General features: G+C 33.8%; 1 protein-coding gene across 1 annotated transcript; it reads left to right on the plus strand.

The window, feature by feature from the left end:
• Window positions 1-649: 649 nt before the first annotated feature.
• Window positions 650-2916, plus strand: LOC141687249 (large ribosomal subunit protein eL34). The gene is made up of 4 exons (XM_074492459.1): window positions 650-811; window positions 898-977; window positions 2455-2564; window positions 2668-2916. Exons 1-4 carry the CDS (start codon window positions 733-735, stop codon window positions 2759-2761), a joined length of 363 nt encoding a protein of 120 aa, XP_074348560.1. The 5' UTR covers window positions 650-732; the 3' UTR covers window positions 2762-2916.
• The last annotated feature ends 11030 nt before the right edge of the window (window positions 2917-13946 follow it).

The raw sequence follows: 13946 nt of genomic DNA on the forward strand, positions 1-13946 counted from the left end.
TATGTGTTCCAGCTTTGACAAATTCTGATATTCATAAATACCGATCACAAATATTTATAGAAAGAGAGTAACAAAGAGAGATACTCACCGAGGAAAAGCGGGAGAGAGAACCTAGATGGTGCAAAGATAGAGCTATTACAATGTGATGTGAGTGATAGATTTTAGTATTTCAATATATTTGTCTGTAAATTATTGTATTTTTAATTTTATATTTAATGTTATTGAAAAAAGAAAGCGTTTAAATACAGAGTTGTTGTGGTGACTATTAAGAATAAAATATAGAAAAAAAGAAGAGAAAAATACCCCTAAGTACGCATTGTATTTTTAATGGCGGAGTTGTATTTTTTTAGTTAAATCTTGTAATTACAAAAATATCCCCTACATTCACATTAAAAATTTCTTTATACTCATCTAAGAGCGCTCAAAAAAGAAATAGAAAAGTTTTTGATGAGAACCAAGTCGGCCAAAAAAAATAAAAAATTCATGAACTGATTTTTTCAAACTCTAAATGGACCACTCATGTTTATAAGACTTGAGCATCATAATGGGCTTGAACACCCAACCTCAAAACAAAACCCAATCCTATTAACAAATCAGAAATATCTGAGCCCAGCCGTGAGATCTAGGGCAAATAAATGATCAAAGGGTTTTATTTGAAGCACAACACTACTAGTTCTCCTCAACAGCCTCCACAACAAAACTCTCCTGTCCATCACAACACAACTAACCAAGATGGTTCAGCGTTTAACATACCGCAAGCGCCATAGCTATGCCACCAAGTCCAACCAGCACAGAATTGTCAAAACTCCTGGTAACCCGCTTTTGTTAATTTTATCTATAGACACAGTTTTTGTATGTATATGTGTAAAGATTTACCATTTTTTGGTTAAAATGTAGGTGGGAAATTGGTGTATCAGACCACTAAGAAGAGAGCTAGTGGACCCAAATGCCCTGTTACTGGCAAGAGAATCCAAGGGGTACTTTATTTTCTTTCATTTTTATTTATGTTTAGTATCTTTAATTATGTTTTGAAAATCATGACTTTTATGAAGCTTTTGTTTTGTGTTTTTTAGTTTTGTAATTCTTGTTTAGTGTATGTGCTCTGAGTTTCGAGTAATAAAAATTGAATCTTTAGGAAAGTGGTTCGTCTTAAGACCAGAAAATACAATATGGCTAGTAGTTTGGCTGGTTTTTTCCGATGGGAAACAAATTATTTCGATAATGTGTTGCAAATTTACCGAAAACAATTTTTACAAGGCAAAACCGTTCATTTCATCAGAATTACTTTTGAAGGGTTTTCATAATTCTTATCAAATATGTGTGTACAATGTTTAAACTTGTGTTATACGTGGTCACAACTCACACCTTGACTGCTGCTCATCTGCCCTGTTACGGGGTGTTCAAGGTCCAAATCAAAGGGAGTGAAGTCAGCCTAGTTTAAAGATCCATTATTCTATTAAGCCCACCTATAATAAAAAATTGTAATTCACAGACATTCACAAGTTTTAACCCTCTATATTTTTCAATGGACTGGAAAAAAAACCACCAAGGCAGTGGTAACTTGGTTTAATATTTGTACAAGCGTGTGTTAAATTATTATTAATAAAGGGTCTAATATTTTATGATGGGCTGATTTCCATCTATTAAATAATTAGAAGTTATATGAAACGTGGTTTTCGAATCTCGACCTTTGTAGATGAAGTTAAGGTAATACTTTTATACAAAAGTCCGCTATGTTTCTCGTAGACGTGCATCTTTGGTTAAGGTTGACGTATTGGTGAAGATCCTCGGTGTTGGATATGCTTCAACGAGAAATGCTGTTCTGATATATCTTCTGTACTTGCCAGAAAGATACATTCTAAGAAGGGTTATGTAAATGTTTCTATTATGGTATATTGCTATGGTTACAATTAAATTGTGATTGAAGATTATAATTCTGTTAAAGTTTTGTGGAATTGATCTTATAAGTGAGACGGAAATGATATTAAAGTACAATCAAGGTTGAAATGTAATAAAACAAGAACAGAGTATGAAATATATTTCCTTCAAAATTAAGATTAGGAAATGATATAGTACTTTTTGCAGTTTTACCTATGTCAGATAATGATTATATTTTAGAATGACTGATTTGTATGTCTACTCTGTAAGTTTCTCACCTTAGTGATCTTGTACGAGTCCCATGGTTATTGTTAGTTCAATAAGGGACAAGACATGTAAAAGGGACTATTAGCTTACTTGCAGTGTTCCCCTTCTAATTCATTGTGGTGCTTGACAATGTTAACATGGCTTTTAGTTGTTGCTAATGCTGTGTCTTTAATTGTTTTCTGAGAGCGGTCTCTCTAATCTTATTTGGCCTGATTCTTGATTGTGGAATCATATCTGCAGTACTGTCACATTGTATGCTGTATCCTATGTTGGATGCTCTGTATAATCATGTTTCTTTTTTTTATGCAGATTCCTCATTTAAGGCCTGCCGAGTATAAGAGATCTAGACTGTCTAGGAACCGAAGGACTGTTAACCGTGCCTATGGTGGTGTATTATCTGGAGGGGCTGTGAGAGAGAGGTAGGATACTTGCATGCATTTGGATACCATTCTTCTTTAGTTTTACATTTCTTTATGGATATATTAGTTCACTTTGACTTACTTTGGCTCGGGTTTCTATTAGGATCATTCGAGCTTTCTTGGTTGAGGAACAAAAGATTGTGAAGAAGGTTTTGAAGATTCAGAAGTTGAAAGAGAAGGTGTCAGCAAAAAGCTAAGTGGGTGCACAGCCTAATCTTAAAGTGTTAACGTGCTTGCGAAATTTTGTCTTGAACAGTCTACAAGTCATGTTATTTTGTTATTGTTTTATGTGACAATTATGTGGAACTTGATGAGGAATTCTTTTTTAAAGTTTTAAAATTTGGTTTGGTCATATTCTAAAGTTCCAATTTGTCCAGAGTACACATCTAAGCCTAACATGACATTAGGCTGACTGGCTCATTTTTATACGAGTAATTGCAATGCTCAATGTTCAATTGCTCTTGGCAACTGATCTGATGGCTATCAAAAAAATTGTAAATTTGTTGACCAAGACAAGCATTGTGAAGTTTTCTGGGGTCTGTGTTCTCAGATGTCTGTCTGCTGTATTAATCATACATGTTGATTTTAGATTCACGTGTTAGGAAAATGCATCACTCTCAAGTTGGCGGCTGAGTTTCATATATCTGTTTCTATTTAGTAGCTTTATTTTTTCGATAGTGGGAGGACTTTCGCTATTTCTGCTTGTTTAGTCTCTTTTCCTTGCGTAGCGGTTGATTGAATATGCAATGTTGTTTGACTGACGCTACGTTTTACTTTGCTCAACTAGTTTCACTTGAGTAGGTAGTAGTATGTTTTAATAGTTTACATCAGGTTAAGTTAATGCTATGATGGTATTATGTATATGTGCCTATCAGCTTATAAATCCAATCCACAGCTCTATCTTATGTAATTTACAATTAAAATTGACTAGTAATTTGTCTACAGTCAATTCGTATTGTACATATACTGATATACTGAACTGATAGACAGTAGTCCATCTACTAATCTTTTTGATTATAGTCTAGATTATTACATAGTCGATAATCTGTGCATTGCATCACTTGGTCACTATTGCCCTTCTAAAATGGCGATACTTCAGTCCTCAGCTAGCAGTCAGCCATATGGTCGTTTCATAACATGGATGATATTAACAGTAGAAGTTACGGGGCATAGAAATTGGTAACATTTCTGTCTACAGGAAAAAGAATTTCAACTCCCCTGCTTTTCCTTTAATTAAAAATAGTTACTTGAGACGCCAGCTTACATGATATCAGTGTAGAGAATTTTTCCCCATATTTTGTATAAACTTGGTATTTTTGTTTCTATTCTTTTGTCATGTTACTTGGCACTAAAAGAAAAAAAGAACAGAAATGCCAGGCTGAAAGACACATTTCAAACGTTATAGTAAGATATAGAATTACATCTTCAAATGTTACATATGTGATCATCAGTGTAGTAAAAGTGTGTCTAGACAGGATTGCAGAGTGCAAAATCCAATTTTAAACACCATTCTTCCGAATTGCTTAAAGAGAAAAAAACTGTCAGCGGAGAAATTGTAGTTACTAACTATAACTTGCTATTTGACAGAGGGCTAGAGTGCTCTGTGCTTTTGTTGCTACCGAGTCTGAATTTTGGAAATTGGAACTGGGGGACAGTAATTGAATGGGAGAGGGCTGTGCTCAAATTAATGTGATTAATGGTTAAACAGATAACAAGTTTATTAATTATTAGTCAAACAGTTTTTCTATTTTTCTAGTGTGTGCCCAAGGAAATTTTGACAACTTATCTCTTCTTCTCCGCTTTAAATGCATATTTCGTTTAGTTGACCATGTCAATTTTAATTTTGTTTTACCCTGATTTTATATTATATTTTTTTAACTGACCAACATTTATTATTTTGTTTTAAAACGATACCGTAAATTCAACTAACAATATTAAGTTTTTCTTTTATCCCGGATCAGTGTTACAATTTTCTTAAAGACATATCTTAATCTTTTTTTTAATACATATTTTAATCCAACGGGCATGTTTGGCTGATTGCTTATAAGTCAGCTTACGATTTATAAGTCCGGAACAACTTATTGTGACTGTTTGTCGACCCAATTTATAAGTTTAATTTACAATTTATAAGCCGATTAATTTAAATGTTAGTAACGACGTACTTTTTCTTAATTTATTTTTATTTATATATTTTTTATTAATATGAAGTACCTAAAAGAGGACGGTCCCAGTAGTGCTTGCGCGAAATCCAATAATACAGGTAAATTTTGATAAATTAATATTTTTGGATCGGAAAAAATTATTAATTAATTGAAATATTATTTAATTAATAAATTAATTATTTATTAATTTATTGATATATATCATATTTACAAAGGTTAGTGATTGGCGCCATGAAAAAACGGTTAAATGATAAATAAATAATTAACAATGTCATGAAAATGACAGTATCGAGCTGGAGCCGGTCTCACCAAAGGACGTGGTGAAACAACAATGATATTGTATACTTTTCTTATGCAAAAATGCAACATGTATATACTAGACCACAGCTACATAAATACACTAAGGACACCTCAATTTCGAAAGTAAACAATTTATATTAGATTCTCATTTTAAAAGTACATTTCGGAATAAATATATAATTTTGATATAATATGATTAATAATTCATACTCCCTCCGTACTATTAATTTTTTTATATTGGGGGACAGAGATCAATACGTATTTTAAACTCCCGTAAAACATGGTTTTCTAAAAAATTTTAAATATATTTTTTAAATAAAAATATAATGTTTAATATTTTATACGGAAAAATAAAATTTTAAAGATAAATTATATAACTATCCTCTTTGTTACAAGTTCGAATCTCACGGGAGGAGAATTTATGATTATGCCTAATGAGTCAGAACTTGTCGCTTAAACACGGTTTACCTCGATTCACGTGGTTTGCAGACTATTGCGTGAGTCTGTAAGATTTACCCAGTGTACATCCGTAAATTAGCGGTTGCGAATTATACTTAATATAAAAAAAGTATATAAAGAATACCGTGAGACGGAGGGAATATATTATATGGAAATTATATATTTTAATAAAAGTTATTATGTTAAAAATTTAGCGAATTATTAATTTATATTAAGACTCCGATACCATTACTGTTATTAATTAATCAAGTTGTGCGCACCCGAAGGGTAGCGGCTGCGGGTTACCTACGATAAAAAAAAAATCAAGTTTATTAATTTACCGTGGTTTAACCTAAGAAACCCCACAACGTTTGTTCTTGACTTGTAGAACGACGTACTGGTGCCGGTATTATCCGCCAGACTCCACCTCAAGTTAGTTCACACTTCACAATGAACAACTTAGTCAATTGATACACGTACGATTTGAGAGAATTTTGTTTATCGATTAAGCGTGTTAAATTTTTTGGATTTGTCGTTTGATTAATTTTTAATATTTTAATTAAAATAACATTTAAATAATTAGGATTTTAAGTAAGAATAATTTTATATTTTCAGCAAGTACCGCATGGTTATCAAATTTTTAATTTGTCATCTATTATAATATAATATAGATAATACAATATTTCTAAGAGTCTAAAATACACATATAAAGAATACAGTTAGAGTTGAGATATAATAAAATATCATAAAAAATTGGATCCATTTCTAAAATAATATTGTTAAAGAATATACTATGACTCTTTGGAATTGCTATAATATCCTTATTTTCGAGAAGCTCAGATTTTAATCAACATGAGTACTTACTTCGGCCATATAACATCTTTCCAAACACTAATTCAAATTTTCACTTATATATCATAAAATAGTCGTGAAATTCTTGGGTCTTACAATAATATTTTTATAACATAATAAATTTAATAACAATTTGAAAGTAAATAAAATTTTATTATAAAATCGAAAGTAATATATTTATTCCAAAGATATCAAATACATAAATTATTTTATTATAAAATAAAATTATTTTGATTGAGGGTTCCAATTCAGGACTTCTCTATCTGGAGTTGAAGATTCGCCAGCTTCTCTAATTAAGATATTTTGATCGGGGGCTTGAATTGAAGATGATTGTTCAAGATTTGTGATTTTTCGATCGATTGGGGCTTCAATTCGAGGTGTGGTTTGTTAATTTTTTTTCATATTTTTGAAATAAAAGTTGAAACTTCACTCAGGATTTTATCTTTGTTTCGAGTTTGTATTTGAATTTTTTGATTTAGTTATCAAGTTATCTTGACTTGTCAGTAGAATAATAGAGGGTAAGATGTGTTATCACTACAAGTTAGAATGATATTTAGAATGATATTTTAATATGGAAGTATATTAGAAGAATCTCATTCTCATTGAACGTGTTTTAATGTTATGATTAAAATGCTAGCTAAATGGAAGGTTTGAAAAAACTAGTTCTGGCCATTGGTTTTTAAACAAGTGTATTAACAAAAGCTTATATTTGTTACAGGATAAATCATATATGCTTCAAATCCATATCACCCTTTTGTTTCAAATGTAAATTATTGTGCAAGACATGCCTGTACATTAATAAGATTAAGTCAGATTGACAATTCTAAGTAAGTTGTATTGTAATTTTAGTTTGCATTTTATATTGTAACATTTAAAGTCTGTAAAAATGTCAAAGAGTAGACTTGAATCTTTTTCTGTAAACAGTATCAAGCCTAAGAATTCTATCTGGAAGAAGACCATGCCTCAGAAGAATTATGAAGAAACTTGGAGTTGAATAAATCTGTTTTGAAAAAAATGTTTTAAGTCAAGATCTGTACAAGTCACATATTTAGTGTTATAGAGAAGTCATTCGAGAACTCAAGAATGACTTATTGAGAACTCAGAAAAGTTACTAGAGAACTCAGAGATATCGACAAGCCAAATTGAAGATATAAAGATTTGAAATATCTACAAGTCATTTCTTCACTAGAGAACTCAGAGTTATCGATAAGTCAAATATCATTAGAGAACTCTGTGATATCGAGAAGTCAAATTTCATTAGAGAACTCTGAGATATCGATAAGTCAATTATCACTAGAAAACTCTGAATTATTAACAAGTCAAGTAATCACTAGAGAACTCAGAGATGTCTATAAGCCAAAGTGAAGACATGAAGTGGAGAGATCTCGACAAGCTAAATTATCTTATAGAGAACTCAGAGACCTCTACAAGTCAAATCAACTACAGAGTAATGAGAGATCTCGATAAGTCAATATACTTATGGAGATGTCAAGTTCTCTATATGCCCAACTGGAGATCTCGAGGTAAAATCTCAAAGTACAAATTGCAGACCAGTTCAATATCCAAGATTAACAATCAACAAACAATCCAACCAGTTGGATTGACAAGTCTACAAAAAACAGCTTGAAGAGTGTGCAAGATCAAGGGTGAAGATTAACTGACAAAGAAAGATCAAAGTTAACACAATATGCAAAGATATGCTAAGCCAGGAATGGAAGATATTGTGATGGCCTCAAACCCGGGGTCAGGAGTTGACGTCACTAACAACCATAATACTAAACATAATATGTTCCAAAATATTAATAATACACAATTACGACCCCCTTTCCAAGACCTTTTCCAGGTTTAAGTATGATTTAGGTTACACTTAAAACAAAACCAACTTATAACAATATTTTGAACAATACTATCTTAATACAGCAACTCAACAGACCATCTTTGGTCCACACAACTACCTCAGAGGAGCCTTACGCAAAAGGAATTGGAACTCTGCCCTGACTATCGCGGAAGAATCTCCTAGGCATCTGCAATACATATATATAAAACATTCTGCAAGGGTGAGCAATCAATTGCTCAGCAGTACCACTATATAAATAACAAGTAAAACAGTTTATGATAAAGCAGTGATAGGAACAGAATTTATAACTCGTTAGAAAACAAGTAAAACAGGTATAAACTGAATATCAAAACTAGCATGCTCTGTAAAACAAAATCAACAGTCGTGTGCTGTGCATAAATACCAGATATTAGTTCTAGCATGCCATGTTCATTTCCAAATCCACTGTATAAACCACTTGTTCCGTTACGAGAATCACAAAGTCCAATCAGATACGTACGGATATGTGAAGACAGCTGATCAGGCTATCAACACCAGATGGCTCTAAATGCCATCCCATTTACCTGTTCCGGAACTCAGAGACTAGCTAGGTCTCTGACCTGCTGGACTAGTCGGTTATATAGTGCGCGCAACCGAATTAGCCTCTTACGCCACCTCAATAGGCCTACTCTGGCCCCAATGTATCCCATATCTGACCGTTTTATCCAGTTTTCAAAACACTTGTACCTATCTCATTTTTAAAATCATTTATTTAACCAGCACACATATAAAATCCAGTTCGCAAATCATTCCATTCGAGATAGGTACCTTTCGAAGTTACTTTTCCCCAAAATAATTTAAAAACAGTGATTTATAACTACAGGGGATACGTAACTTAAAACGTTTCTGTTCCATTACGAGAATAAAACATTTAGCTATTCATATGCACTGAACCATAAAAGAATGGTCAGGGGCACTTGCCTCGCAGAGCTTTGCAACTATCACTGATCGACTCTGATCCGACTCGGACGCTCAGGCTTTATCGTCTAACCACTAAATCACCTTGGATTCGACTTCAATACTCAGGTTCTTTGGTTAAAACCCTACTGAGCTCGTCGACCGTCTACTAGGTTATCTTTAGTTCGATATCAATTCTGGAGTCCTTCAACTAGAACCTACAGAGTCGAAATACTCTACGTTAGACGTCTAGGTATGCTTGACATATCCTCAATAACACATCTACCCTTCGATAACAAATTCCCGACTCGCACTTATATATATTATTACAATATAAGCATCAATTTAGGGTTCACGTTCTCGAAAATCAGTTCGGTGTTCGTTTCCCGAAAATACGTATGCTAGTTATTTTACGAAATTAGGGTTATTGGTTTTGGCAAAACAATTTACCACTACATACAATCAGGTTCGGCACAAAATATATGAATATACTTATTTATATTCACTCGACGTTCCGATAATTACAGGGTGTGTCCCGCATTTTCAAATCTAATTTCCAAAAATTCGGGCAGCACCTCCTCTGTTTATCGGCCTACCCGTCGAACAACTCGACGTCAAATCCAATTAAGTAACCGGACGGAGCAACCACAGCACCGGAAACACAGAAACACCCACACAACTCGCACATCCAGAACGCACACATACACACGACTATACACACGCACACACACAGCTATACACACGCACACACACGGCTGTAACCCAAAAGCAAGCCAACTGATTTATCAGACTTACCCACCGCGTCACGCCGGAAATCGGCGGAGAAACCAAGAACAGGGAAGAAGAAACGGGGAGAAAGGGAAAGAGAGAGTGAGGGGAGAGAGAAGGAACGCGAGAGAGAAGAATGAGAGGAACAAGAGAGATTCAAGAGATTAGAGATCGATGAGGGGAAGAGAACAGAGCTGTAGAGATAAGCTCGATTGTATTTATCTGTTCCTTTCCGATTTTTTTTTATCATTTTAGCTAAAAACCCGAACGCGAGCATTACTTACTTGACCCAAACTTACAATTTAACGATCCAATTTATGATAAATCAATTCGAAAGATTTACTAAAATAACTTTAAAATTTTCGGAACAATTAAGAGTTACTAAAATAAAATTCCGAGGACTGCTTTTAATCATTTTTGAACCGCACACCGGACCCGCATTCACAGACAACGAACCGAGCTGCACTTAAAATAAATTCTGAAAATCACAAAAATAGTCTTAAAATGTTACAAATATCCCGAAGTTTATAAAAACATAAATTTCGTAATTTTAAAATAATTTCCGAAATGTAATTTATACCTGCTTTTATCAATTAAACGAATCGACGCGCGGGTGAAACTAAGTCCGAAAATTCCCAATTTTTTTTAAATTCTCAGAATAATACGAACTTAATAAAATTTAAGTTTCATAATTTTTGAAGATTTTCATAATTAAATATGGATTTTACCATTAAACATACTTAGAAAATCATTTAAAAATAAATAATTAATGAAATATTGATTTCTCAATTTTATAAAGTCCTAAAAATAATTATTGAAATTATAAAGTCATAAAAACAATTTTAAAGAAAATCCAAGTATTTATGTAAATAAAACTGCAATAACACCATTTTTAACAACAATACAAAATCATACAATTCATTAATTAATCACGCAATTCAATTCCATACACTAGTAATCACATACACATAGTGACAGAGTAATATCCCACTGACTGAACCCACACAAATATTTTATTTAATTATTTGTTCCATAATTACACATTGAAATGATAATAAAAATATACGGGTCGTTATATCCTTCCCCCCTTTAAAAGATTATGTCCTCAGAATCTGACTTAACTAAATAAGTGAGGATTTTTGTCAAGCAATTCTGACTCTAACTTTTAAATAGGCTCTTCTATTCAAGGATCTATTCAAACCATACACAATAAAGACATAAACTCATTCCTAGGGATTCGCTTTTTAACGAACTAGAATTCGAATCGATCTTTCCACGCAAAACAAATTCGGATGAGAGCCCCTTGACTCTCAATCAACGACTTGGTTCAAATCAGGTACATATCGCCTTAACATTGACACGTATAACATATTATTTATATATATACTGCGACTGCGGCGGTGATACCAACTTATAGACAACTTTACCTGTATTTCTTTATACCTCGAATGGTTCAATACAATTAGGACTTTACTTGTCCCTTCTATTCAAACTTAACCAATCTCTTCCAAGGTAAAGCTTTTGCCTATACCACGATCCTCATTCCATATATTCATATTCTTTCGATGTAAATCCGCTTTCTCTCTTTGTCTATCCCGAGCTGTTTCAACTCTTTTCTGAGTCAACACCACCACACTCTGGATGTACTGCATTAGTTCAGGACTTAACACTATCTCTACTCCCACTTTATCTCAATAGAGTGAGGACCCACGCTTATGTCCATACAACACTCGCAAGGTAGCATTCTCTTATTAACATGATAACTATTATCATAGAAAATTCAATCTATGGTAGGTGATTACTGCAGTTCCCTTTTTAAACCCATTATATATACTTTCCACATACCTTGTATTGTCTGAATCATCTTCTCACTTTGATCCTTCATCTAAAGATGATAGGTAGTACTCATTTCCAACTTAATTCCAATATCCAAACACCTCTTACTCATTCTCATCCGTCTAGGCTAGAAAGTAATTTCATATATTCACTTTTTATCACCTTTCGGTATTCGAACTCCAACTTTTACTCTTTTCAATTTCCTCAGGAATCTCAATCACGTTCAATTCTTTTCTTCCACTCAGGGCATCTATTACTACACCGGTTTTGCTTAAATGGTCGTTAATAGGATAATCAGAATCGTTTGTAAGTCTCAGCCAAAATCCATACTTGAAAACTTAATGTATATTTGTTTCCCTTATAATCTTCGTAGGGAAATCCTTGAGCGTTCTACTCTGACTTTCTTAATCCTTAGATAGCCGAGGATGTTATCAATAAATATAATTTGCTAATCCAATTACTCCTTATACACTGTGTTCTTTAAATCCTTATAAACAACTCATACACTTGTCATTCCACATGATATCACCAACCTTACAACACTCATAAATCATCCTAATCGTAATCTTTGACATGCCCTCAGGCTGTATCTTAAGTCAATTCCGTAGAAATCACACATTCCTTGAATTAGGTCACATAAGTAACCAATTCTTTATAGAGGTTACCTATTCTTATCTATCATTTTGTTAAACTCCCGATAATCAGTACACAATATCATAATTTCATTCCTCTTCCCAGCAACATCACTGGTGCACTCCCAAAGAACTATATCTGGTATGCTCACTTTCCTTGCTGATAACCTTTCCCATTATCAAACTAATTATTTAGTTCCACTGGCCTCCAGAGACAACAGGGCATTTATTTATTACCCAAAATTCTTCCAGCTTAAGTATTCTCTTTTTCGTATCTCTGCACATGGTTGATTTACCTTATATTCACAGTTTAATGCCCCTTTTTCTCGCATGATTGGGAATAACTTCTTATATTACTTTTGCATCCAGAAACTTACCTTACTATTGGCTTCTGTACACTTTACACTTCGCTTCTTCTAAAACCACTCCTTGCCATAATACAGGACAACCAACCCGATCCTAAAATTACACCGAACTCTTCTAGCTCGATGGGTGTCAGATCAGCTGCAATTACGTCCAAAATCCAAATGCTCGATCTATTGGTCTTTTTGAAAGTTCTGTTTCTATCTGCGCTGAATGTTGGCCCTTGGGATGTAGTATCTTGAGTAACCGTTCTACAACTCCTTGCAATAAGCCCGACTTTTCCACACTTGTAACATTGCACACTCTTTTTGCACGAACCACTATGTCTCCTGTCATAGGACTTACAATCCACTCCTCACTCGATTGACTGGGCTGGAGTGGAAGCAACTGAAGTAGCACTAGATCTAGCCTGAAATAAACTCTATCTCCGGAATTTCTTACTCTTGTTCCGGCCAAGCCAATTCTCAAATCCTTAAATAGATTCTCCTTGGTTTGCTTTATCCTTAACACCTTCCGACTTACTTTTCTTATCACTTTCGTCCCTAATAATCAACTTCTGGTCACCTTCCATTACTAGGGCGACCTGAACCATAGAGGAGTATGTCTTAGGTTGCAATACCACAACTCCTCTGCGAATTCCAGGCTTCAACCCTTGTTGGAACCTTCTTACTTTCTAAATCTCCATACTTACATACTTAGGAACTAATCAGGCCAATTATGTAAACTTGGCCTCAAATTCCAACACACTTCTTTCACCTTGTTCCAGTTCTAGAAACTCAATTTTCATTTGACTCCGCACACAATCTGGGAAATACCTTTCCAAAAACAACTCAGTAAACCTAGCCCATGGAATAGGGCCTTCTCCTTCTAACGCTCTGGTTGATTCCCCCCAATAATTCACTTCATTTTTCAACAAGTAACTTACATAATCGGTCTTACGGTTATCACTTACTTGCACGAGGTTGAAAACTTCCTCCATTTCTTTTAACCATGCTCCAGCAGTTACTGGATTAGGTTCACTTTTAAACTCAGAGAGGTTAACATTCTGATAAGATTTGAAACAAACACTTGGGTTCACTCCTTGCTGTTGCTACTGCAACAGTAGTTGCTGTTGCTACTGCAACAGTAGTTGCTGTTGCTGAACCTGTTGGATTAGCTGCAACTGTTGTTGCTGCTGCTTGCGTAACAAGTCTAGAAATTCATTTATAATTGGACCCTCTACAAAACTACTACTATTTTCTTTAGATTGGGTAACTTT

The sequence above is a fragment of the Apium graveolens genome, chromosome 9, assembly GCF_009905375.1.
Source record: "Apium graveolens cultivar Ventura chromosome 9, ASM990537v1, whole genome shotgun sequence".
NCBI lineage: Eukaryota > Viridiplantae > Streptophyta > Magnoliopsida > Apiales > Apiaceae > Apium > Apium graveolens.

What these genes read in the sequence shown, in the direction of transcription:
- LOC141687249 (XM_074492459.1), top strand. Translation starts at nt 733, where the DNA reads ATGGTTCAGCGTTTAACATACCGCAAGCGCCATAGCTATGCCACCAAG. An exon ending in CAGAATTGTCAAAACTCCTG is followed by an intron (nt 812 to 897) that starts GTAACCCGCTTT and finishes GTTAAAATGTAG; the next exon opens with GTGGGAAATTGGTGTATCAG. An exon ending in GGAGGGGCTGTGAGAGAGAG is followed by an intron (nt 2,565 to 2,667) that starts GTAGGATACTTG and finishes GGTTTCTATTAG; the next exon opens with GATCATTCGAGCTTTCTTGG.